The sequence below is a fragment of the Mustelus asterias genome, chromosome 2 (assembly GCF_964213995.1).
Source record: "Mustelus asterias chromosome 2, sMusAst1.hap1.1, whole genome shotgun sequence".
Classification (NCBI taxonomy): Eukaryota; Metazoa; Chordata; class Chondrichthyes; order Carcharhiniformes; family Triakidae; genus Mustelus; species Mustelus asterias.
This window is the reverse complement of record NC_135802.1, coordinates 74,210,717-74,238,345: the sequence shown is the minus strand read 5'-3', so window position 1 is coordinate 74,238,345 and position 27,629 is coordinate 74,210,717. Positions and strand designations below refer to the sequence as shown.

Genomic DNA, 27,629 nt, shown 5'->3' with positions numbered 1-27,629 from the left:
ATGTGCTGTTTCAGGAAGAAACAAAGAGCTTGCCAACCATCCTGATGGGAGATAGGGATTAAGAAGAAGAAAAAGTGTGCGAATGACAGATGTCAGGTAGATAATACAACAAAGAGCCAGTCGGAATAAGGTTCAGAGGGGAAATGAAAAACAGAGTAAGAGAAGCAAAGAGAAAGTGTGAACAGAGACTGGCAGCTAACAAAAGGAATTCCAGAGTCTCCTATAGGCATATAACTAATGGGAATAAAAGGAGGAGTGGAGCCAATTAGGAACCAAAAAAGAAATTTATACATGGGGGCAGGAGGCATAGCTGAGGTAATAAATGAATACTTTGCATCTATCTTGACCTAGAAAGAAGATGCTGTGTAGGTCATGATCAAAGAGAATATAATTCAGATACTGGAAGGGTTTAAAATTGATAAGGAAGAGATGTTGGACAGGTTGTACTTATTTATAGGGGAACCTGCATCAGATGAGATGCACCCAAGAATACTGAAGGAAATAAGAGTGGAACTTGCAGAGGCACTGGCTATACCTTCCCACTCTTCCTTAGTCTCAGGGGTGGTGCCAGAGGACTTGAAAATTGCAAATGTTACACCTTTGCTCAAGAAAGGGTGTAAAGTTAAGCTCAGCAACTACAGGCCGATCAATTTAACATTCGTGGTGGAGAAGCTGCTAGAAACCCAATTCAGGAAAAAATAGTTACCTGGGCAAATTTTGGTAAATTAAGGGAAGGCAGCATGGATTTGTTAAGGGCAAATCATGTTTGCTGGAGTTTTTGAAGAGATAATGGAGAGCATTGATGAGGGTAATGCTGTTGATGTGGTGTACATGGACTTCCAAAAAGTATTTGATACAGTGCCAGTGCAACAGACTTGTGAGCAAAGTTACAGCTCATGGAATAAAAGGTACTGTAGCACCATAGATACGAAATTGTTTGAGGTTCAATTGAACCATTCAAAAGGAAATGGGATTGTTATATCAAAGTAGGAATGTGCAGGAAAAGGAAGGAGAATGGCAGCAGGTGAATTGCTCAGAGAGCTGGTACGGACATGACAACCTGAATGGTCTCCTTCTGTGCTGTAACAATTCAGTGATTCTGAGACAGGAAACATTGTAGTGGTTAATGGATGTTTTTGGACTGGAGAAAGGTTTGATGTGGAGCTCCCCAAGGGTTTGTTTTGGGACCCTTGCTTTTCCTGATATATATTAATGACCTTGTTGTGCAGGGCACCATTTCAAAAGCTGCGGATGCTTTGAAACTTGGAAAGCATTGTGAACCATGAGTAGGATAATGTAGAACTTCAAAAGGGCATAGGATAGTTGGTGAAATAGATGGACAACTGGCGGATGAAGTTCAATATGAACTGATTAATTTTGGTATAATACATAGATAATATGCCTGGGGTGCAGGAGTAGAAGGACCTGGGTGTGTGCACAAGACATTGAAGGTGGCAGGGCAGGTTGGCTTATAGTATCCTTGGTGTTATTAATAGATGCATAGAGTGCAAGAACAAGGAGTTTCTGTTAAACATGTCTAAGACACTCAACTGTGGAGTATTGTGTCCAGTTCTGGGAGCCCTTTTTGGAAGGAGGTGAAAGTATTGGAGAGAATGCGGAAAAGATTTATGAGCATGGTTTCATGAATAAGGAATTTCAATTAAGTGGATGAATTAGAGAAGTTTGGACTGCTTTCCTTGGAGAAAATATATGATAGAGCTATTCACAATAAAACTGTTCCCACTGGTGGAAGGATTGAGAATGAGTGTGCTCAGATTTACGGTAATTGGTAAAAAAAAAGCAATGGAGACATGTCGAGAAATGTTTTCATGCAACAATTGTATTTTTTAAACATTATTCTTTCAAGGGATGCTGGCATCATTTGTTGCCCATTTCTAATTGCTCTTGCACTGACTGGCTTGCTAACCATTTCAGAGGGTACTTAAGAGTGGGTCTGGAGTCACATGTAGGCCAGACCAGGTAAGGATGGCAGATTTCCTTTGATCCCTAAAGGGCATTAGTGAACCAGATGGGTTCTGATGATGCTTTCATCGTCACCATTATTGAGACTAGCTTTCAATTGCAGATTTAAAAAAATATATTCCACCACTTGCTATGGTGGGATTTGAACATGAGCCTGGGCCTCTGGTTTGCTCGTCCAGCAGAATTCTTATTGCACCACCATCTGGAATGTGCTGCCTGAGAGTCTGACAACAGGCTCGATCGAGGCATTCAAGACAGAATTTGATTGTTATATGAAAAGGAAGAATGTACAAGGTTACAGAGAGAGGGCAGGGGAATGGCAAGAGGTCCATTGTGCATTCAGGGAGCCAGCATATAGGCACAATGGGCTGAATGACCACTTTCTACATTGTATCAATTCTGTAATTCTGTAAACTCTTTCCCGCAATATCTGCAGCTCAGCCTCCAGCTCAACAAATCTGGCCTGATGTTCCTCCCACATGCTGCAGTTCAGGCATACTACCTACACTGCAATCACTATCACAAACATTTCATGTGTGCTCTATCCAAAGGAAGATCCTTGGCTCAATGCCTTCTAATGCTTCATCCTGATCCATTTCTTTGGCAGTTTCTCTGTCAGTAATGTGTCATATTTGCCTGCCATTCTCAGGCAGCACGAGAAGACAGGTCCCAAGTCTACCTTAGTTGGAACGGTAATCAAACTCATGCTGTTGGCATGATACTGAACCACACAGCCAGCGAACCAGTCCTCCCCTTGTCCCTATTTAACCTTGTTAATTTGTGTAATTAAAATTTAATTCAAATTAAGGGCTCCTTTTTAAATTGTTCTGGTTCCTGTTCTGTTCCTTGTTTTTAGTTTATTAGCTTCTTTATTTAATTGTTTATTTATCTCTATGTTATTATTTATATATCACATATTAATGCAATGAAAATTTGTAACCCTTCACTGTCAGTGTACCCAATTTAATTCATTTTAATTTTATCCTCCCAGATGTAATTAATTAATTAAACACTAAACTTAATTATACAATAAATTATAGTTATCTAGTTGATTTCATGACAAAATAAATTAATCACATATATAATTCCTTCGCCCGAAATTACTTTTTTAAAGGATTTATGGCTTTTTCCTCAGGTTCTTCACTGAGTGGCCCCGTCACAGCCCCTTCCTCACATTCCATCCCCTTCCCCACGCCTCACCCATAAGACCATACAACATAGGAGCAGAATTAGGCCACTCGGCCCATCAAGTCTGCTCTGCCAGATGATGGAGAGACTTTGAGGTATCAAGTGTTGTACTTCTAGTTACAGCTTCTGTTCTTCTCCAATCACTTCATCATTTTAAAACCTCAATCATAAATTATGGGTGGAATAAGACAGGATGGCATGCCCTCTGGAAACAAAGTTGGCATGGAGCTGACATAGTCCTCACCCATCTGCCCTGCAGCCATAAAGAGCTACGGGGTAAATTAGTGAGGGCCAAGTGGGACTTCCACCTTTCACTGTGGAGGCATTCCGCCCCCTTGAGCTGCCGGCCAGTCTGATTGGCCAGTAACTCCATCAATCCCGTCAATATGCCCCAGTTTACATCAATGGGGTGAAGTGGAAAAGGTCAAGGGCTTCAAGTTTCTAGATGTCCAGATCACCAACAACTTATCCCTCCACGCCGACGCTATAGTTAAGAAAGCCCACCAATGCTTCTACCTCCTCAGGAGGCTAAGGAAATTCAGCGTTTCCCCTACGACTATCATCAATTTTTGCAGATGCACCTTAGAAAGCATTCTTTCCAGATATATCACAGCTTGGGTATGGCTCCTGTTCGGACCAAAACAACAAGCAACTACAAAAGGTCGTGAATGTAACCCAATCCATCACGCCTCCCATCCATTTGCTCCTTCAACACTTCCCGCTGCCTCAGAAAAGCAGCCAGCATAGTCAAGGACCCCATGCATCCCAGACTTTCTCCCTTCCACCTTCTTCCTTCGGGAAAAAGATCCAAAAGTCTGAGATCACGTACCAAACGACTCATGAACAGTTTCTTCCCTGCTGTCATCAGATTTTTGAATTTTATATTAAGTTGATCTTTCTGTACACCCCCAGCTACAACTGTAACACTATATTATGCACCCTCTCCTTTCCATCTCCCCTATGTAATCTATGAACAGTATGCTTTGTCTGTATAGCATGCAAGAAACAATACTTTTCACTGTATACTAATACATGAGACAATAATAAATCAAATCAAATCAAAAACACGAGGAGAGTGTCAGTGGTCACTCCTGGGGCTGCAGTAGAAGACCAAGGCCCGTGGATCCCTGGAGCAGGTAAATCTTGGACCAGGAGGATTGGGTAGTTAGGGAGAGGGGTGGGTTTAAGGGAGGAAGTATGTAGGAGGTTCAACCTAAGGGGTGGGGGGTGGGCATCCTGCAATCAGCAAAGGGCAGCCTCCCACCTCCACCTTCCCTCCCTTTCTTTAAACATATATGAAAGAACGGACAGCCCAGTTCAGCCTGGTCGCCCATGCCAAGCGTTTTAAGGCATAGGCAACTTTTTATAAGGGTCAATTGGCTTGATAGCAAGCCTAATTGACCCTCAGTTATTTACTTAAATATGGCAGGCCCCTGTTGATTTTGGCACCCACCCACACCTTGTATTATGGGAGTTCATGGATGGCCACCTATTTTACATGCCCTCCCCACAAAAAACATGCCTGCCAGAGGCACCTAAATTTCAGCCCCATGCAGTTCTCAAAGTAAACGCTTAAACGTTGGAGCATTTTCTTATAACTAATGGGCTTAAGGCTAGGAATATATCAGTAGGTCTTCTTCTACACCATCTCAAGAACCTTAATATAGGGTTCATCTATAGTTCTCAATACTAGGCACAATAGCAAAGCCAGGTTTTTCATCCAGAAATCAGTACTTACAATGAGTGCGCCTGTTGAATGTAATCAAGTCAAGCATAAGCTGGGGATGATTCGTACAACTGAGGGATGTGCTGCATGCTGATCTGACTCTTGGAAATACACCTTTCACAGGGGCTCCAGCTGTGTAGTTCAAGGTAAGAAGTCATTCAATCAGATAGCACGCCACTTAAAAATTTCTGTAGCTTTTTCCATTCTCCCATAATTTGATCAAAACATTTACAATGATATTTTAGTGATCAAGGAATATTGGATTTTTAAAAATCATTAATTGCCACACTGTAAACTAAGGAAGGTTTCATTGTGTCTTACTTTCCCAGAATTAGTTTTTAATCTGTGTCTTGTGTTGATGGTACAATAGATACAACTAATATTGCTAATATGGTACAATTAGTACGTAATTAACAAGATGACAATTATGCTTTTTAAAAGTCTCCACTAATATATTTTATTTTTATCACAAAACTGTTAATAGCAGTGAACAACTTTGGTAAGAGAGCTCTTGTTGAGTTGAGGTACCGAGGATCATTGATCTCCGACTATCTTTCTTGCTCAATCAATACAAATTGTACAGTGACTCATAATTTAATAGAATAGCAACAAATAAACATTTTTAAACAGAAGAAAAATATAGATTAAAAATACAGATTCCTATGTCAAGTGCTAATTTTGAAATGATAAAGATAAATATCATTTTATGCAGTGTTTAAATTCTGTTTCAGATACTCTTTTCATGCCAACAGCAGTTTTTTGAAAAAGGTTTTACCTTGTGTGTATAATAATGTTAGAATTACTATTTGTGATGTTATTACTCTGCAGTATTAAGATAATCAACTGTAAGTAGAATCCCAGGCTAGCCACATGGACTCCCGCTGACTATGGCAAGGCCTGCAAGGCATAAATTGCCAGCACCAATGCACCCCTTTCCGATGAACTCTATGCATTCTATGCCTATTTTGAGCAAGAGGTCAGTGAGAGCGTGCCTTCCACCCCGGAAGCCCTGGATGAACCTGTACCCGTGGTCACCATTGCCAACATCAGAGCAGCCTTCTCAAAAGTCAACCCATGGAAAGCAACTGGCCCAGATGGGGTACCTGGATGAGCACTCACGTCCTGTGCAGACCAGCTGGCAGAGGTATTCGCAGATGTCTTCAACCTTTCTTTACACCAATCTGAGATCCCTACCTGCTTCAAGACGATGACCATCATCCCGGTACCAAAGAAAAGCCAAGCAGCGTGTCTTAATGACTATCGTCTGGTGGCTCTGACATCTATCATTATGGAATGCTTCGAAATGTTAGTCATGGTACTAATCAATTCCTGCCTCCCAGACTGCCTGGGTCCATTACAGTTCACCTATCGCCACAACAGGTTCACAGCAGATACCCTGGCCCTACATTCAACCCTGGAACACCTAGGTAACAAAGACACTTATGTCAGACTCCTATTCATAGACTACAGCTCAGCCTATAAGAGCATTATTCCTACGAGAACTCATCTCCAAACTTTGTGGTTTGGGACTAGGCTCCTCTCTCTGCAACTGGATCCTAGATTTCCTAACCCACAGGCCGCAGTCAGAAAGGATAGGCAACAACATCTCCTCCACAATCATCCTCAACATCGGTGTTCCACAAGGCTGTATCCTCAGCCCCTTATTACACTCCTTATACACCCATGACCTATTACGACGCTCCACTTCTCCAGCTTCCACCCTAAATACGTTAAAGAAGCCATCCCGTACGGACAAGCTCTCTGTATACACGGATCTGCTCAGATGAGGAGGATCGCAACAGACACCTAGAGACGCTGAAAGACGCCCTCGTAAGAACAGGATATGGCGCTCAACTCAAATCAATCAACAGTTCCGACGCGCCACAGTGAAAAACTGCACAGACCTCAGAAGACAAACACGGGTCACAGTGGACAGAGTACCCTTTGCCGTCCAGTACTTCCCGAGTGGAGAAGCTACGACAGCTTCTCCGGAGCCTTCAACATACCATCGATGAAGACGAACATTTCGCCAAGGCCATCCCCACACCTCCACTACTTGCCTTCAAACCACCACGCAACCGCAAATAGACCATTGTCCGCAGCAAACTACCCAGCCTTCAGGAGAACAGTGACCACGACACCACACAACCCTGCCACAGCAACCTCTGCAAGACATGCCAGATCATTAACACGGATGCCATCATCTCACGTGAGAACAACATCCACGGTACATAGCCGAGACCATGCAGACGCTACAACAACGGATGAATGGACACCGCTTGACAATCACCAAGCAGGAGTGTACCCTTCCTGTCGGGGAACACTTCAGCAGTCCAAGGACATTCAGCCTCTGATCTTCAGGTAAGCGTTCTCCAAGATGGCCTTCACGACAACGCAGAATCGCTGATAGCCAAGTTCCACACACGAGGGCAGCCTCAACCGGGAGCTTGGGTTCATGTCACACTATCTGTAACCCCCACGACTTGCCTCGGCTTGCAAAATTTCACTAACCGTCCTGGCTGGAGGCAATTCACACCTCTGTAACCTGTGCTTAACCCTCTCTCCACTCGCATTGTCTGCACCTGAAAAGACTTGATTACCTGTTAAGACTTGCATTCCAACCATTATCTTATAATTGAGTTTGTGTCTATATGTGCCCTGTTTGTGAACCGAACTCTTCACTTACCTGATGAAGGGGCAACGCTCCGAAAGCTCGTGCTACCCAATAAACCTGTTGGACTTTAATCTGGTGTTATGAGACTACTTACTACACCTATGACTGTGTGGCCAAATTCCCCTCCAACTCGATTTTTAAGTTTGCTGATGACACCACCGTTGTGGGTTGGATCTCAAACAATGAAGAGACACAGTATGGGAAAGAGAGAGAGAATCTGGTGAACTGGTGCGACAGTACAATCTCTCCCTCAATGTCAACAAAATGAAGGAGATAGTCATTGACTTGAGGGCACGTCCCTGTCCACATCAAAGGAGACGAAGTAGAAATGGTCGAGAGCTTCAAGTTTATAAGGTGTTCAGATCACCAATAACCTGTCCTGGTACCTCCTTCAGGACGCTATAGTTAAGAAATCCCACCAACACCTCTGCTTTCACAGGAGACTAAGGAAATTTGGCATGTCCACTACAACTCTCACCAACTTCTACAAATGCACCATAGAAAGCATTCTTTCCAGTTGTATCACAGTTTGGTATGGCTCCTGTTCTGTCCAAGACTGCAATAAATTACAAAGGGTTGTGAACAAAGCCCAGTCCATCACGCAAACCAGCCTCCCATCCACTGACAATGTCTACATTTCCCGCTGCCTTGGAAAAGCAGCCAGCATAATTAAGAACCCCAGGCATACTCTCTTCCCCCTTCTTCCATCGGGAAAAAGATACAAAAGTCTGAGATCACATACCAACCGACTCAAAAACAGCTTCTTCCCTGCTACCATCAGACTTTTGAATGTACCCACATCGCGTTAATTTGATCTTTCTCTACACCCTAGCTATGACTATAATACTACATTCTGCACTCTCTCCTTTCCTATGAACGTTTTTTTTGTCTGTTCAGCATATAAGAAATAATACTTTTCACTGTCTAATACATGTGACAATAATAAATCAGATATCATCGGTACACATCCCAACAGCTTCTAAATGTTAAATAAAGATTTTCAGAATGAATAATATACACAATGCGAACTGAGAGATTGGATAGTAATAATATGGTGGTCAGGCAGACACAGCATCAGCAGCCTGCCGCCATTTTTAAATACCTTTATTACAAGCCAATTGTCTGGAATAAAATATTACCCACACCATAATGGGGTGGGTGCATGGGAAACATGGTTGGTGGAAGCTATATATTTTTTCATGAACTGTTGTAAAAGGTGGATATCAAGGTTGTAAGCAGAACCATGGTTGACTTCAGCAGAAAAATCTGCTGTTGAAGCTGAAAGACTTAGCTAGAGTTAATTATATTTTTCATTACATTTCCTATTTTAGCCTGCATTAGGACATTTCCTCTGGAAAGGGACAAAAAAGGAAGTGCTCCAATCAACACTGAGCACTACACCATCTGTGCTGTACATTGCTGTCCAATTTGTTGGAGGCACCTCCTCCAATGGGAAGAAAGGGAGAAGGAGGTGGGCAGCTGGCCACAAGTGCTCCATGAGGTCCAAGGTGGGAAACCTGCTACAGAGTAAGAGACAGTGAAGAGTTACAGGTACATCAGGCAGACAAAGGTAGGCAAAGGCACTACGCTGCCAATCAAGTCTGCAGGGTCTTGGAAAAATAGTGCTTCTGATGAATGCATCTGACAGTCACATCTTGTATGACACGTTTTCTAGGGAGATAGCCTCCAATTGTGGGGGTGGTCACCTAATGCCTATAGCCTTGAAAGTCACTGTGGCATTGAACATCTTCACTTCTGGGTCATTGCAGGTAGCATGTGGAAACATTAGTGGGATTACCCAGCCTGCAGCCGAGCAGTGCAAAAAGATTTTTATGTTTGATGTCATGTAAAGACCAAAGGCTTTGCAGTCCTGGCTGGATTTTCAAAGATTCAAGGGGTAATAGATTGCATTCAAGTTGCAATAGAAGCTATTTTTGGACAGCCAGCAGCATTATAAACAGAAAAGGAGATCACTTTATCAATATCCCGAACGTGCGTGATCACAATCAAAGAATAATGAAGATATATGCATGTTAGTTGGGTAGCAGCTATGATGTATACATCCTTAAACGTTTCCAGGTGCCAGGGACGTTCACCAGCCCAGAACCTTTGAATAACCGGATGCTCAGAGATAAAGGATACTCTCTAAAAAGATGACTGATGTGCCCATTAAGGAATCCACGGATGGAGTCTTACAGGAGGTATAGATAGCCACACACTTACCAGGAGTCATTTCTGCAATGTGCGCATGCGAGAGTGTTACTTATGCTCATTGCCTGCTGCGCATAACACAATCTGGTCCTCCAGAGAGGGGAAGTCCTGGCAAAGGACAATTTAAGGCAGAAAGCCAGTCCCATCCTCTGATGACAAGTCTGATGGATAGGAGGGTGAAGCCATGCCAGGCAACTGTATAAGTTGTATAAGGAGGTGACACAGTGGCTAGCACTGCTGCCTCATTACCAGGGACCCGGGTTCAATTCCAACCTTGGGTGATTTGTGTGTGGAGTTTGCATGTTCTCCCTATGTCTGCGTGGGTTTCCTCCGGGTGCTCTGGTTTCCTCCCCTAGTCTAAAGATGTGCAGGTGAGGTGGATTGGCCATGCTAAAATTGCCCCTTAGTATCTAAAGATGTGTAGGTTAGGTGAACTAACCAGGGTAATTGTGCGGGTTTACGGATATAGGGCAGGGCCTGGGATGGAATACTCTTTCCAAGAGTGGGTGCAGACTTGGTGGGCTGGGTGGCCTCTTTCTGCACTGTAGGGATTCTATGAAGCCAGTTCGCAGCAGAGTCTGGATGCCAGGGAGACACGGGATTGTCTTATCCACATAAGATTCTAACAGCATTGTCTCTTCAGTTCAGTAGCATTTCCTCAGTCCTTGGTATGTTCTCCTGTTAGGGCAATGGGAGTTCACAAATAAAGTCGAGCAGAGGGGCCCAAATGAACACAAACTCCCATAACAGCAGCTAATAATATATCCAATTCAAAACCATCACATCGCACACAGGTAATGACAAATGCAGCTGGAGTATCATGTGAAACAAAATATTATTTATGTTCATAAGAAATTACAGCAAAGTTTAGATGTAATAAATAAGAAAAGTACTCATGTGCACCCAATTGTGACTAGTGTGGGCTTTTCTTGATTTTTTTTTCTGGGGACTGTAGCATGGTGCTCCCCCTCGCTGCCAGCTATGCTGGAAACAGGCTAATGACATTTATTCCCTCTTAACTAGGATCACTTTGGAGGCCATTCTCTGGTTGCCTGAGGCCGAGAGAGTTTCAGCCTGGTGAAAGTCTTCTGCACAGTGGTAAGTAACTCATCTGTTGGTGTGGCATTCAGAGATATCTGTGCTAATGCCCCCTGATGGTTTCAGCAGCTGCTCATCCACCTCCATGAGGTCCATTTGGCTTTCCCTGCTTTCTCGAGAGGAACCAGTACCTGGATGTGACTCCAAGCTTCTCACACTAACTCTTGCTCTGAATCTCAAGATCAGGGTCAGCAGACTTACCCAGTTTCCCATCTGTGATCTTCTGGGTTTGTCCCTCCATGGCTGTTGTCGGTCTGTCAATGAAGAAATCCATGCATTCTACTGAGTGGGTGATTGCACAGCTCATGGTCTGGACTCCTCCAATGCCCGTGCCAGTGTGGATAACCCCTGTGGAATTACTGCCACATCTGAGGGGCACCAATATCATTAGGAGGGAAATTTGATATGGCTCTTCAGGGGGCTTTAAACTAATTTGTCAGGGGAGTGGGAAAGGGAGTTGTAGTCCAGAGGTCAGTGAGGGTGGTGAGGTATTGGGGAAGGTATCAGGGTCAAGGGTGGGTACCGGTAGACAGGAAGGTGGGTTGAAGTGTGTCTACTTCAATGCAAGGAGCATCCGGAACAAGGTAGATGAACTTGGGACTACGATGTTGTGGCCATTACGGAGACGTGGGTAGAACAAGGACAGGAATGGTTGTTGGACGTTCCGGGGTATAGATGTTTCACGAAGTGTAGGGAAGCTGGTAAAAGAGGTGGAGGAGTGGCATTGTTAATCAAGGATAGTTTAATGGCTGCGGAAAGGCACTTCGAGGGGGATCTGCACACTGAGGTAATATGGGCTGAGGTTAGAAATAGGAAAGGAGCGGTCACGTTGTTAGGAGTTTACTATAGGCCCCCAAATAGTAATAGAGATGTGGAGGAAGAAATTGCTAAGCAGATTATGGATATGTGTGGGGGTCACAGAGTAGTTGTCATGGGGGACTTTAACTTTCCAAATATTGATTGGAACCTTTGTAGGTCAAATAGTTCGGATGGGGCAGTTTTTGTGCAGTGTGTGCAGGAGGGTTTCCTGACACAATATGTGGATAGGCCGACAAGAGATGAGGCCACATTGGATTTGGTACTGGGAAATGAACCGGGCCAAGTGTTAGATTTGGTTGTGGGAGAGCACTTTGGAGATAGTGACCACAATTCGGTGTCTTTTGTTATTGCAATGGAGAGGGATAGGGCCGTACGGCAGGGCAAGGTTTACAATTGGGGGAGAGGTAATTATGATGCGATTAGGCAAGAATTAGGGGGCATAAGTTGGGAACAGAAACTGTCAGAGAAAGGAACTAATGAAAAGTGGAACTTTTTCAAGGAACAAATACTGGATGTCCTTGATAGGTATGTCCCTGTCAGGCAGGGAGGAAATGGCCGAGTGAGGGAACCATGGTTCACGAAAGAGGTGGAATGTCTTGTGAAAAGGAAGAGGGAAGCTTATGTAGGGATGAGGAAACAAGGTTCAGATGGCTCGATTGAGGGTTACAAGTTAGCAAGGAATGAGCTGAAAAAGGGGCTTAGGAGAGCTAGGAGGGGACATGAGAAGTCCTTGGCGGGTCGGATCAAGGAAAACCCCAAGGCTTTTTACTCTTATGTGAGGAATAAAAGAATGACCAGGGTGAGATTAGGGCCGGTCAAGGACAGTAGTGGGAACTTGTGTATGGAGTCAGTGGAGATAGGCGAGGTGATGAATGAATACTTTTCTTCAGTGTTCACCAAGGAGAGGGGCCATGTTTTTGAGGAAGAGAAGGTGTTACAGGCTAATAGGCTGGAAGAAAGAGATGTTCGGAGGGAGGATGTCCTGGCAGTTTTGAATAAACTGAAGGTCGATAAGTCCCCTGGGCCTGATGAAATATATCCTAGGATTCTTTGGGAGGCAAGGGATGAGATTGCAGAGCCTTTGGCTTTGATCTTTGGGTCCTCGCTGTCCACGGGGATGGTGCCAGAGGACTGGAGAATGGCGAATGTTGTTCCTCTGTTTAAGAAAGGGAATAGAAATGACTCTGGTAATTATAGACCGGTTAGTCTTACTTCGGTGGTTGGTAAATTGATGGAAAGGGTCCTTAGGGATGGGATTTACGACCATTTAGAAAGATGCGGATTAATCCGGGATAGTCAGCACGGATTCGTGAAGGGCAAGTCGTGCCTCACAAATTTGATAGAATTTTTTGAGGAGGTAACTAAATGTGTTGATGAAGGTAGGGCAGTTGATGTCATATACATGGATTTTAGTAAGGCGTTTGATAAGGTCCCCCCATGGTCGGCTTATGATGAAAGTGAGGAGGTGTGGGATAGAGGGAAAGTTGGCCGATTGGATAGGTAACTGGCTGTCTGATCGAAGACAGAGGGTGGTGGTGGATGGAAAATTTTCAGATTGGAGGCAGGTTGCTAGCGGAGTGCCACAGGGATCAGTGCTTGGTCCTCTGCTCTTTGTGATTTTTATTAATGACTTAGAGGAGGGGGCTGAAGGGTGGATCAGTAAATTTGCTGATGACACCAAGATTGGTGGAGTAGTGGATGAGGTGGAGGGCTGTTGTAGGCTGCAAAGAGACATAGATAGGATGCAAAGCTGGGCTGAAAAATGGCAAATGGAGTTTAACCGTGATAAATGTGAGGTGATTCATTTTGGTAGGACTAATTTAAATGTGGATTACAGGGTCAAAGGTAGGGTTCTGAAGACTGTGGAGGAACAGAGAGATCTTGGGGTCCATATCCACAGATCTCTAAAGGTTGCCACTCAAGTGGATAGAGCTGTGAAGAAGACCTATAATGTGTTAGCTTTTATTAACAGGGGGTTGGAGTTTAAGAGCCGTGGGGTTATGCTGCAACTGTACAGGACTTTGGTGAGACCACATTTGGAATATTGTGTGCAGTTCTGGTCACCTCACTATAAGAAGGATGTGGAAGCGCTGGAAAGAGTGCAGAGGAGATTTACCAGGATGCTGCCTGGTTTGGAGGGTAGGTCTTATGAGGAAAGGTTGAGGGAGCTAGGGCTGTTCTCTCTGGAGCGGAGGAGGCTGAGGGGAGACTTAATAGAGGTTTATAAAATGATGAAGGGGATAGATAGAGTGAACGTTCAAAGACTCTTTCCTCGGGTTGATGGAGCTATTACAAGGGGGCATAACTATAGGGTTCGTGGTGGGAGATATAGGAAGGATATCAGAGGTAGGTTCTTTACGCAGAGAGTGGTTGGGGTGTGGAATGGACTGCCTGCAGTGATAGTGGAGTCAGACACTTTAGGAACATTTAAGCGGTTATTGGATAGGCACATGGAGCACACCAGGATGATAGGGAGTGGGATAGCTTGATCTTGGTTTCAGATAAAGCTCGGCACAACATCGTGGGCCGAAGGGCCTGTTCTGTGCTGTACTGTTCTATGTTCTATCTCCACAGCCTTTGCGCTGCATGTCCAGCATCTGCTGCTTGACAGACAGGTCCAGAAGCTCATAACCTGCCTGGTGCTCAGCATTTTAGTTGTCTTCGCTCCTCTTACTGTCAGGGAGATATGTTCCATTTCAATCTCTGACAGCTTGTTTTGTGGCTGTGATGTGTTTTCACAAGTGTGTATAGCTGAGACACTGCACCCTCCGAGCTTCCTCTTCCTCCTCAGAGGATATCAATACTCCTTGGCAAATAGCTGCAGCTGCCAATGTTGCCCCTGTGGGGGTAACAAAAAGTAGGAAAACTAGGAGCATCATCCACATTTGAGGCGAGTTTGTAGAGACGCACATTCTCAAAGTACACACTGAAACCATTGGGAGATGGTAACAAGTGTTTGTACCTTAGCCCCTTCAACATGGAAGCACATCAACCTCCCTGAACTCTGCAAGCCTCCAAAGTTACAAACTATCCAATGCTACCTTCCATCCATCTTCCCCAGTTTTCAGCACCATCCCCATCTCAAGTCCTTCAACACTGGGGGAATTGTAGATATGCACCCATGGAATCTCACCACTCTGGACCTTACTCCAACCTCATCTCAGTCAATGGTTCAGCTACAATTGTTGGCAGCCAATTCCAGGCCCTCCTCCACAATGTGTGTCAAGATGGCCAGGTTTAGTATTCTACTACCAGTCCTACTCCTGGAAAATAGCAATGATTATGCTGTGCTATGATCATGCCTTCAAATGTGTGGCCAATATGAACTTTGTCAGCGGCCAACATTTCTCAATGCTTTTTACAAACTGGCAGGTGTTGCAGTTAAACTTTCCTTCCCTGACCACCCCACCTAGCCTCAGTTGCCATGCAGAGTTGTTGATTATTTATTCATTTAATCTTGGTCAACACAATCTCATAACTGATCTACATCACACCCTTCATATATGTCCATCCCCATAATGGTAGCACATTCACCCATGCAAATCTTAAGGATCATTTCGCCTTTTTTGGCACTATAACCAAATAATGATGCCAAGGTTGCTGACATCCACTGTCACCTCTAACCAGACTGCTTTTGTCCTCTTCCCATCAATGGCCTATCATTACAGCCTGGAGGAGCACAAGCAGAGAACCATTGTCAAATTTTGGGGCCATTGGTAGTCTGGGACCTGTCCCAGCTCTTGGCTCCATTCTGTGCGTCACTTTTGGAGAGACAAAGCAAGTTAAAAGGCTGATTTTCAATATTTTCCCAAACATTTGCTATTCACAAGGAGAATGAATCATCTGCATTTAAAATGTCCTTTCCTCCCTGGCAAAGGTTCTGAATGCTGCAAATCTAGCAGAATAGCCATTCACATTTAAAACCAAGTTCTGCAATAGTTCATGGTTTTAAATTCTTCCTCAAAGCAACTTCAGCCTTCAAATGATGAATTCTAGTGCAGCTGCTATAGTATCATGTTAGGGGTGCTTTTAAAGAGGCGGCCTTGACTGGCCTCCAGTTCATGGCTTCCGCGCCTCAGTCCACAGATGTCCCACCATCTGATTGCTGATTGGGCACACCACCCACCCTTCTTACATATAGTTAACTGGCTTCCTGCCAGGAGATTGTTAATTGACTGCTAAATGCATTATTTTATGTTCTTCAAAAGCTTTCAAAGGAGTTGGCGGTCCATGCTCTTCCAGGTCGGCCTTCTATCCATTGCTGAGCAACATAAAATTCGGCCCTTAAACTGCCAGATGATATGAATTTTGTGAAACTGAGATCATGTTGACTATATTTTGGTATTTGAAATTTTAAATGCAACCGAATTGCAGTTATGAGGGGAGACTGGTGAAGCTGAGATTATTCTCCTTAGCGCATAGAAGGTTAAGAGATCTTCAAAAGTATGAAGGTTTTAATAGTGTAAACAAGGAAAAACTGTTCCCAATGGGAGGAGGGTCAATAACCAGAGGGTACAGATTAAAGATAACTGACAATTGAATCAGAGGAGAATTCTTTTATGCAGTGAATAATTATGGTTTGGAATGAGCTGCCTGAAAGCATGGAACCAGATTCAATAGTAACTTTAAAAAAAAAGGAATATGTATTTGAAAAGGAACCGTACATAGGGAAATGAGACTAACTGGATACTTCTTTTAAAGATCCAGTCTTGACAGGATGAACCAAATTACCTCCTTCTATGAAATGTAATTCTATGGTCTATGATTCTGAGTTTACTTTTGTCAGGGCAAAAGTTTAAATTGCTCAAAATGTGAGTCATAAAGATTAATTAATGACAAAGTAAGTCTGGAATAAACACATAGGTGTTCAATTTTGTAGCAATCACAGCGTGTATGAAACAGCTGCTCAGCACAATCATGTAGCAGAGAAACTCCATTTTTTATATTGCAATTTTTTACATACACGTTGGGTAAATATTGTTTTCTTCTATTTGCCCATCAATAAATAGGAGCAGGTTTCCCAGTAGAAATGTTTCATGTTATTTCAGGCACTCGATTGCAGCGTTTTGAAATAAAATACACTGTCTAATCTATTAACCTGGGGACATTTTTTGGCAGGTAACCTGTCTATAGTGAATTCAGCCAGCAAAGAGAAAGGTGTCAAGGTGCCACCTCCTACGTGATGAATAAATATGTTACAAGTTTCATTTTGCTGCGTTCAGTTACACACACTTAAAACACTTCCCATTTAAAACAAATAGTTGGATGACCTCCCTTCCCTGCAGCCCCGACACATGAAAAGTAATAATTAATCATAAATTGGAACTTATGAATCAACTAACCTGATTTGTTGGCCCAGTGCATCAAGGGAATATATTTCATCCCTAGTGACAGTAACAGCTGAATAGCAAAGGGAAGCAGATTTCCAGGATACCCGGAGGCTTTTGGAACCGTTCAGCAGAAATGAGAAAATCTAATTGCTGTATAAATGGCATCTGCTATCAAATACAATATGCAGCTTCCCTTTGGTCTTTTGTTAGTAGTGTTATTAACACCTGAAGGGTATGACAGTTTGGTGCTGGGCAGATCACATTAGACTGCCCTTTATATTATCTAGTACTGTGCAAACCAATTGTTATTGAATGTTTCGCTAACCATTTAAATTGAATATTTAAAGCCCGACCGAATCAATATATCAAAACGTTACTATGCAAAACACTGAATGTGTAATAAGAAAATGGTACAAACAAGCCCAGTTCATATACTGAGGCAAAAAAGTGAACTAACAATTAACAGTACTTGCTTGTTGACCATCAACACCAGCAGTATAGGATAAGAGTAATAAAGTACCTGTAAAATAATATTGCCATGCTCACTTAATTGAATTATTTTTACTTTGGCATGTGACAATGTTCAGTAAATCAGTAGAGCCTCAATTCAATACCACCTCTAACATAACTAACTACGAATGCCTTATCGAGTCAGTTGGAGCAGCAGTCTGCAGTAAAATATATTTGCTGTTATAACTATTTCACAAAAGTACTGAACTGTTACAAGTTATACTGCAAAAAATATCATCCATGCAATAAATCACATATCAAGTTTGAAACATCATAAAACGTTTCAAACACGACTTGTTCCAAGTCAATTCATCTCAACGACACACTTTCGGTGAAATTGTAAAGATGTCAATACCAGTTTTGTTAAGGCTATCATATTAGGTACTATGTAAACTTTAAAATGTCTGATACATAAATTGCTACACAGGTTCTCTGTTTTCTTTTGTGTTTCTTCACACAAAGATCAGAGTAAGAATTAAAGACCAATGTGAAGGGGTAACCAAGGTGATGGCAGTGCAGTCAACATGGTCTACATGGACTTTAGCAAGGCCTTTGAGAAGGTACTGCAAGGTAGGTTGTTGCACAAGGTTAAATTTCACAGGATCCAAGGTGAGGTCGCCAATTGGATACAAAATTGGTTTGATGACAGAAGACAGAGGGTGGTTGTAGAGGGTTGTTTTTCAAACTGGAGGTCTGTGACCAGTGGTGTGCCTCAGGGATCAGTGCTGGGTCCACTGTTATTTGTCATTTATATTAATGATTTAGATGAGAATATAGGAGGCATGGTTAGTAAGTTTGCAGATGACACCAAGATTGGCGGCATAGTGGACAGTGAAGAAGATTATCTAGGATTGCAACATGATCTTGATCATTTGGGCCAGTGGGCTGACGAATGGCAGATGGAGTTTGATTCAGAAAATTGCGAGGTGATGCATTTTGGTAGATCAAACCAGGGCGGGGCTTATTCAGTTAATGGTAGGGCGTTGGGGAGAGTTATAGAACAAAGAGATCTAGAAGTATAGGTTCATAGCTCCTTGAAAGTGGTGTCACAGGTGGACAGGGTGTTGAAGAAGGCATTCGGCATGCTTGGTTTCATTGGTCAGAACATTGAATACAGGAGTTGGGATGTCTTATTGAAGTTGTACAAGACATTGGTAAGGCCAGACTTGGAATACTGTGTACAGTTATATAGAAAGAATATTACACAGTTATTATGGAAAGGATATTATTAAACTAGAAAGAGTGCAGAAAAGATTTACTAGGATGCTACCGGGACTTGATGGTTTGAGTTATAAGGAGAGGCTGGATTGACTGGGACTTTTTTCCCTGGAGCGGAGGAGGCTTAGGGGTGATCTTATAGAGGTCTATAAAATAATGAGGGGCATCGATAAGGTATACAGTCAACACTTTGCCCAAAGATAGGGGAGTCTAAAACTAAAGGACATAGGTTTAAGGTGAGAGGGGAGAGATGCAAAATGGTCCAGAGGGGCAATTTTTTCACAGAGAATGGTGAGTGTCTGGAACGAGCTACCAGAGGTAGTAGTAGAGGCGGGTACAATTTTGTCTTTTAAAAAGCATTTAGGCAGTTACATGGGTAAAATGGGTATAGAGGGATTGAGCTAAATGGATTGAGCAATTGGAACTAGCTTAGTGGTTAAAAAAGGGCAGCATGGACAAGTTGGGCTGAAGGACCTGTTTCCGTGCTGTAAACCTCTATGACTAACACTCTATGACTATGACCTGCCTTTGCTCACTTCATCAGGAATTGTCTTGGGCATTCTCAATGACAGCCTTGAACTTTTCAAACAGACTTCATGCTGTCACCCGCAACTATAGTTGAAAGGAGCTGCTCACTTCTCCTTAAAGGAAGCCAATAATTCCCTAAGCTCCAATTTTTTTTAACAAAGAAGAGTTGCCTGTGTTCTCTTCAACTGAATCTCATTTTGGCAGATGTCACCAGTACAGACACCAGTTTTGAACTTTTCATGCTGAGTGGGACCAGAAGATATCACCGGCAGGAAAAGCTGAAGAATCTCACCCTAAAATGTTTTGCAACCAACGTAGATAATAAAACTGACTGTGGGCACCCAATTGAGTGCTGTTGATCAGATTTAACACCATGAAGTCAGCAATAGCTCTCCAAATGTCTATCTGCATATCTGTGGAAACAGATGAACCTAAAAAACTTCCAAAACAGTGTACCAATCATCTCTCAAGTCCGCTGGACATAATACATCTTTAAATGTCCAAGACCCAAATAATTGGAATAACTATGTGCTGACAATTTTGTCACTTTCATAACTGCAGGGAAAGTAGAGTCACAAGGGACATCTTAAATAATGAACATTTCACAAGTTTCAGCAAATGGCTTCCTGGAGAACTGTGAACTGGTCTGCTAGGCCTCTTATGATTTTTATGCTGCATTCCTGCAATATTACAATCTTCTTAATAGTTTATAATTGTTTTGCAAAATCAACCTCAACACGTCAAGTTCTAGAACTTCCTTCATCCTCACCGCACGCACTAAACATTTGGGAGTTGGAGGACAGGATAACTTTTGAGCAGGAAGGGAAAGAGGCTTGTGATAAGATGTCTATGGATTAGTGGGACCATTTGGTCCATTGTAGCTCATTCATCCTGAATGATCCCAAATTCTCCCCATTTTACCATCTAATTGTTTCTTATGTTATTCCACAGTTGTTGGTTCCACTACTCCTGAAATCCTTACATCATTCCTAAATTTTCCTTCTGCTAGTTTGACCATAGGCTTCTAGATTTACTCTCATAATTTAAAGCAGGTTTCCAGACTTATCTTTTCCTGACCTTTGAATACTATGTTTACCTCTATGGGCCCGATTTTACCATTGCGTCACGCCCGTTTTTGGGCGTGAAAACGTGGTAAAGTCGGGTGTAAGGCTATTATCGCAATCCGCGCCTGCGCAGATTGCCACTTTACCGAAACCCGGGAATGGCGGCGATTCGATTCGCACCCAAAACGGGTGCAACGGTGATTTAAATACATTTGCATGCATTTAAATTGAATTAATGAACTGCCCGCCCAACTTTATCAGCATTTCCACCTTTACCACCGCGTTCGCCAATCCGGAACCGCGCCGTAATGGAACTGCTGAATAAAAGTCTGAAACTGGCGCTCCAGCTGCTGAAGAGCACGTTCAGTGCTTCCAACAGCTCTCTGACTCAGATCAGTGGTGGTGGTGGGGGGGGAGGGAGGCGGGTCAGATCATTCTCTGGTTGCAGGGGGAGGGGAGTGAGGCCAGATTGTTGTCTGGTTGGTGGGGGGAGGAGGAGGAGGCGGCAGGGGGAGGGGGGGAGAAGGGAGAGATGAGTGAGGCCACATCGTTGTCTGTGGGGGGGGGGGGGGGGGCAGATGGATCTCCGGGGGGGGGGGAGAAATCAGATGGTTCTCTGGTGGGGGCAGGGGGGTCCGCTGCCACTCTGCGGGCGATCGGTGGGGGGAGGGGAGCAGGGGTGGCGATCGGTCCAGGTAGTGGGGGGGTGGATAAGGGGGACAGTGATGTGCGTGGGTAGTGGGGGGGGGGGGGGGGGTGGATAAGGGGGACAGTGATGTGTGTGGGTAGATAAGGGGGACAGTGATGTCTGTGGGGGCTTGTTGCTCCCGGGCCGCTTTCTCCGCTTTCTGCAGCCCGGGAGCGATCTGACACGGGCGCGCTTTTTCAAATTTTTTTTACAACTACGCATGCGCAGTTCAGAGCTCCAATCGTTTCAGCCGTGCTAAGCCCCGCCCACAGCGCGAATGGGACTGGAGATGTTTTCTTCAGGCTGAGTGCGTCTGGGGGCGCCTGAAAGCAGATTTCTAAGTCAGATCTGCATTACGCCCAGATTCAGCACTTAGAATGAAAATGGTAAAATCGGGCCTTATATCTCTCCTCAGACACGCTCCTTCAAGGCACATGTTTCTCCTGTCCTTCCTCATAACACTGGAATTAATTTTGTGACTTTTCTTTGCTGTCTCAATGCTTGAACATCTTCTTATATTTCATTGGCAAGAACTGGACACTGTTGTGACCTATCAGTTGTGGTCTAACCATGTTTGGCAGTGGTACTTATTGAAGATGCTGCAAAGTAGACTGGATTTATTCTGTTTACATATATCGACATTTTTCTATGTTATACACGTGATAGGAAAGCAAGCTGTTGTTATTGAATGCTGCAGACTACTTCATGCGTTTATACCTGGAGATATATCCCCTGAATGAATAAAAATTGAATTTAGAAAAATGAGCTATGGGTTTGAAAATTTGGGTCACTATTACACAAACAAGCACCTACCTGTTCACAGGAATTTTTTACAGCAGTAATCGGGCCTCAGAGAGAAGTCCTTTTGGCCGCTCCCACTAACAGAAAAAAAAAATGAGGATTGAAAGGGGCCTCGCATCTAATAGAAATTAGTCTGAGCTCCACAGCAACTACTACTTGCATCTTATCATGACCCCAAAATCTCATTGTGGATCACTTTGATCAGGTCTTCCCAAAGTCAAAAATGTGCATGGTATTTTTGTAGGGATGGATTTTGCAGTCATTGGTAAAGTAATTGACCTTAAAGAAAACTCCCCATAAAGATCTAGTGATCTTTGTGGTGTCATTTTCCCCATTTCCAATGACAGTTTTAATCTGGTACCGAGTCAAGCAGGTTTTTTGGCTTGCGGCAGCAGTGAAGACAGGAAGCAGGCGGACAGCCAATCACATTGAAATATTCACACACAGCAAACCAAGAAGTTAAAAGTACATTCATATCCCTCACTTTTAAATCAAATTTTCAGACAGTTACATTAAATGATTGATTGGATTTAAATAGAAACTAAAATATCAATAGAAACAAACTTTAGGAAATGATTATTTAAAAATACATGGAATTTCTTTTACAATCATAGTGGAGAAACTGGGCATTGTACAAATATAAAATTAACTTTTAAGGGTTAGTGAGGGCCATGAAGTTAAGTTTGTTGTTAAAAATCCAGTTACACCTCATTTGACAAGGTATAACTTTTTCAAGGGTTTTTAGTTAGATTACCAGTGTAGGTTAAAGTTCTCGTCAATTCATAAGATTTTCTACTGATTGCAGTCTGGGGGACCTCAACAGTGCACCATCTGGAGAAATATAAATTCACCGATGACAACTTCTGGTTTTCCACTTTAGTCTGAGAATATCACACTACCAATGTTGCTGTCAGTGTTACTGGAGTAATGACAGTGAACACTGGCATCATACCAGCAAACCACACAAGCAAAATCTGCATAGTGTTCAATGTAATAGTTTCAAAAGCACAATGTTGGGTGTTTTAGAATCTTTGGTGGGAGTGCAGAATTACTTAACTTGCTTCCATGTTTTTTTCTTTAAAAAAAAGACTAGCTCAGCTACAACAGACTGACTTTGAAGCAATCTCTTTCCCTGCGCAAGATAGTTTCTCTATTTCCACAATACTGTCTTTTCACAAATGTTCATGATTGAAGGGCACAGCAATTAGGAAACAATAGTTTCTTTCTCTTTGCCAAATGACGGAGCTAAAAGTTTGAACACTACCCCAAAGAAAGGCTTATAAATGGTCAAGAAAGTGATTTAATAGTATCAAGAGTTATAAGAGGAAAGCATAGTGCATACGAACATACGAATTAGGAGAAGGAGTAGGTTTGTAAATGCGAGCCTGCTCTGTCATTTAATAAGATCATGGCTGACCTGATTGCAACCAACTCTACATTCCCACACCTATGCCTGATAACATTTCACCCCTTGTTTATCAAGAATCCATCTCTGCCTTAAAAATAGTCAAAGACTATGCTTCCACTGCACTTTGAACAAGAGAGTTCTAAAGATTCATGACTGAGAGAAAAAATTTCTTCTCAGCTCCATCTTAAAATGGGCACCCTCTTATTTTTAAACAGTAACCCATAGTTCTAGATGCTCCTACAAAAGGAAACATCCTTTCCACATCCACCCCGTTGAGAACCCTCACGATCTTGTATGTTTCAATCAAGTCACCTTTTACTCTTGTAAACTCGCGCAAAGAATGCTAAAAAATGAGGGAAAAGTTGGAGCACGAGAGAATATTAGCTAGAAATATAAAGACAGATGGCAAGAGTTCCAATAGCTATTTAAAAAAGAGAGTTAACAAAGTGAGCATTGGTCCTACAGAGAGAGAGTCCGGGAAGTTCATAATGGAAAGGAGATGGTAGGTGAATTGAACAGGGCAGTTATCTTATGGGGAAAGCTGACAAGCAAGGCTTATATCCAAGATCCACCAGCGGTGATTAATTAAAAAAGTTAAAGATCGTATCAAACTTAAAGAAAAAGCATATAATTGGGCAAAGGTGGAGACAGGTCGGAAGATAATGCAGTCCAAAGATGTGCAGGTTAGGTTGATTGCCTATGCTAAATTGACCCTAGTCAATTAGCAGGGTAAATGTGTGGGGTTGTGGGAATAGGGCCCAGTCGGTACAGACTCGATGGGCCGAATGACCTCCTTCTGCAATGTAGGGATTCTATGATTCTAATGTAAAAAATTCATCACTTCCCAGGTGATTGTAATTTTCTTGAGTTCCTCCCTCCCTTCCAATTCCTGTTCTTACAACTACTTCTATCTTTTAGTCATTCTTTGCTGTTTTTTATATTCTGTCTGATATTCTGACCTGTCTCCCACCTTCAGGCAGTTATATACATTTTCTTCAAGTTTGTTATGATCTTTAACTTTTTAATTAATGACAGATGGTGGGTCCTCCCCTTGGGCTTTTCTTTCTTGTTGCAAACTATATATTTTGTGTATTCTGAAATATTCTGAGATCAGCCATGATCACATTGATGACAGAGCAGGCTTGAGGGGATGAAATACCTACTCCTGCTCCTAGTTCTCAGGCCCTTATCCCTTTAAATGTATGTCGCTGCCTCTCTATTCACCTTAATCTAAATTGCTAGTTCACTTTAGCTAGCTCTTTCATGCCCTCGTATTTGCCCTTATTCAAGTCTTAGGTCCACTCTTCTCTGCCTCAAACTGAATGGAAAATTTAATCAGATTATGATCACTGCTGCCTTCACTATGAAGTCATTAATGAATTCTACCATGTTGCACAATACCAAGTCCGGTATAACCTGCTCTCTGGTTGGCTCCAGAATATGCTGTTCTAAGAAACTATCCCAAAAATATGCTATGAATTCCTCATATAGGTTAATTTTGCCAATTGATTTTCCAATCAATCTGAAGACTAAAATCCTCCATGATAATTGCCATACCTGTCTGACAAGCTCCTAGTATCTCTTCTTTGATACCCTGCCCTACTGTGTGGTTACTGCTAGGGTACACCATTCCCACAAGTGGCTTCTTGCCTTTATCATTTCACATCTCTACTCGAAGTGCTTCTACATTCTGGTTTCCTGAACTTATTTATCCCTCTTTATTGTGCTAATATCATTTTTCATTAATAGAGTCACCCCTCCACCATTTCCTAGCTTCCTGTTCTTCCTAAATGTCACATACCCTTCAATATTCAGGTCCCAATCTAGGTCATCCTGCAGCGATGTCTCTAATTCTTTTTTGTCTTAGGCAGTCCCTCGGTGTCTTTGTAATAATTTTCAGACCAGTTCAAATAGTAGCATCAAATTGGCCATTTTGTAATAGTTAGAGATTTTGTCAGTGAATAAGCATTATTCAACTCAGCAGCCTTACGAATAGTTTGCAAGGAAATAGAACATATATACTTTGTTGATGAAACAGACACTGCACATGTGAAATATTCATTTTGACTGAACCAGGAGGTTGTCTTTCTGGCACTGGTGCTAGGATTCCAATGTAGCTCAAAAAGCCTTCTCAGACAGACAAGAACTACAATTTTAAAAATAATGGATACATTATACTCCTCTTTAGGACTCCTGCACCATCTGTTACATGACCAACGAAGAAATAAATGTTATAGTTTAAGTTTTTAAAGCACAATTTTTTTCTGTTCAATGCCATAGTGCTTCCAAAGAATACAGTTAATCACTCATTCACATTGGAATGAGAGCAGGCTATTCAGCCCTCCAGCATGTTCCATCATTCTATTAGATCATGGCTGATACCTCAAATTAATTTATCTGCTTTTGTTCCATATTGCTCGATACCCTAAGCCAACAATTGATTTCAGTCTTCACTGTATAATTTGATCAAGCATCCACAGCCTTCTTGAAGAGAACTGGAGCTTCCCACTGCCCTTTGTGTTAAAAATTACTTCTTTATTTCAATTGTAAATAGCACAGCTCTAATTTTAAGAGTATGCTTGCTTTCACCAGATTCCTTCATCAAATACAACATTTTTCTGTAACTTGCCTTTATCCTATTAAACAACTCATGGTGGCATGGTGGTTAGCACTGCTGTCTCACAGCGCCAGGGACCCGGATTCGATTCCCAGCTTGGGTCACTGTGCGGAGTCTACATGTTCTCCTCGTGACTGCGTAGGTTTACTCCGGGTGCTCCGGTTTCCTTCCACAGTCGGAAAAACATGTTGGTTAGGTGCATTAACCATGTTAAATTTTCTCTCAATGTACCCGAACAGGCACTTGAGTGTGGCGACTAAGGGATTTTCACAGTAACTTCATTGCAGTGCTTATGTAAGCCTACTTATGACACTGATAAATAAACTAAACTCAAAATAAGAAATGACCCCAGGAGTGTACATGTTACACTTAGAAAGAAGGATAAAGCAACCAGTGCTCAACAGATTCCAGGAGGCAACATCTGATTTTCTTCAAAGCTGTGCCCAGGAAATGAGCGCTAACTCCAAGAAAAATCTACCTGCGAAGTCCAAGACTGTAAAAACAGGCTAAAATTTACTTGTCAATAGCACAGTGTACTGTAGCTCTAACAATGTGCAATGCAGCAAGAAAGACTTAAGATTCTCCAATTATTTGACCCTTAAAGGATTTATCCAATTCCGTCTTGAAAGTTACAATTGAATCTGCTTCCCCTATCCTACCAGGCAGTGTAATTGAGATCAGAAAGCTGTGTGAAACAAAACAATTTCCTAATCTCTCCCAGGTTCTTTGCCAATAATTTAAATCCATGTCCTATGATTACTGACCCTCTTATTAGTGGGAAACAGTTTATCCGCGTCTACATAATTTTGATCACCTCTATGAAATCTTCCTTTAACTTACTTTGCTCTCAAGTGAACAATCCCAATTTCTCTAGACTCTCCAATAAAGTTCCTCATCCCTGGTACTATTATGCTAAATATCCTCTGAGCCTATAATTGTTTTATGGAAATAAAACTCTAAAGAGATATATACTGTGACAATCCTTTGCCTTATGGACCCCTTATTGGTATTTGGACCGTTGGGCAGAATATCGAATAAGAAATCTATAGAAATCCTGTAACTAAGGATATGTAATAATAATGGGAGACTTGAATCTTCATATAGACTGGGGCAATCAAATTGGCAAGAATGATCTAGAAGAAGAATTTATGCAGGTACCGGACCGGTATCTCAAATGCTCATGATCTGACATGTTTCAGATTTGGTGATTTTACAGTTTTTGTGTCCTGCAAGATGTATTCGTAAAACATGAAAACAACAATGAGAAATAAAAGATTTTCAAAGCTTTAGTTAATTTTACTGTTTTATTTAAATCTTCATTGCTTTATCATTTTATTATTTCACATCTCAACCGGAGAGAAGTCAGGAACAGGCTATGCAGGTTAAAGGTTTAGGAACTTGGTAACTGGCCACAAGTTGTGCCATCCATGTATCAAAATATCTTGGGCCACATTGGTCAAGATCTTCACAGCACACCATAGGTCATATTTCACAGTGGATTATTTTTGGAATTATGCAAATCCCAGGCTGACAATGAGCCCTGACATCAGGGACAAAATGGTTCTCATACCAACCAAGGAAAATTGGTCTAGTCACCCATGCACACTTACTGGCCTTATAAACAACAGGGCAAACTCTGCTCCTCTTAAAAGACCTAGGATTTTGAATTTTACCAATGACAAACAATTTACACCTGTGGGTACCTGCTGCATTTGAATATTTGAACAGAGATATGTTCGGCACAACTTGTGGGGCCGAAGGGCCTG

At 42.4% G+C, this 27,629-nt stretch overlaps 1 protein-coding gene across 5 annotated transcripts in view; it reads right to left on the bottom strand.

Moving 5' to 3' along the window:
- invs (inversin) overlaps nucleotides 1–27,629 on the bottom strand; it is a 241,063-nt gene that overhangs the window by 8,888 nt on the left and 204,546 nt on the right. For 3 of the 5 annotated variants that reach the window (XM_078237213.1, XM_078237206.1, XM_078237221.1), the window contains exon 18: nucleotides 4,910–5,029. The exons of 1 other annotated variant lie outside the window; for it this stretch is intronic. In XM_078237213.1, the coding sequence (XP_078093339.1) occupies nucleotides 4,910–5,029 (120 nt within the window). Of the gene's footprint in view, nucleotides 1–4,909; nucleotides 5,030–21,850; nucleotides 21,916–27,629 lie in introns of those variants that run through there. One more of the 5 variants, XM_078237241.1, reaches the window with a different exon arrangement.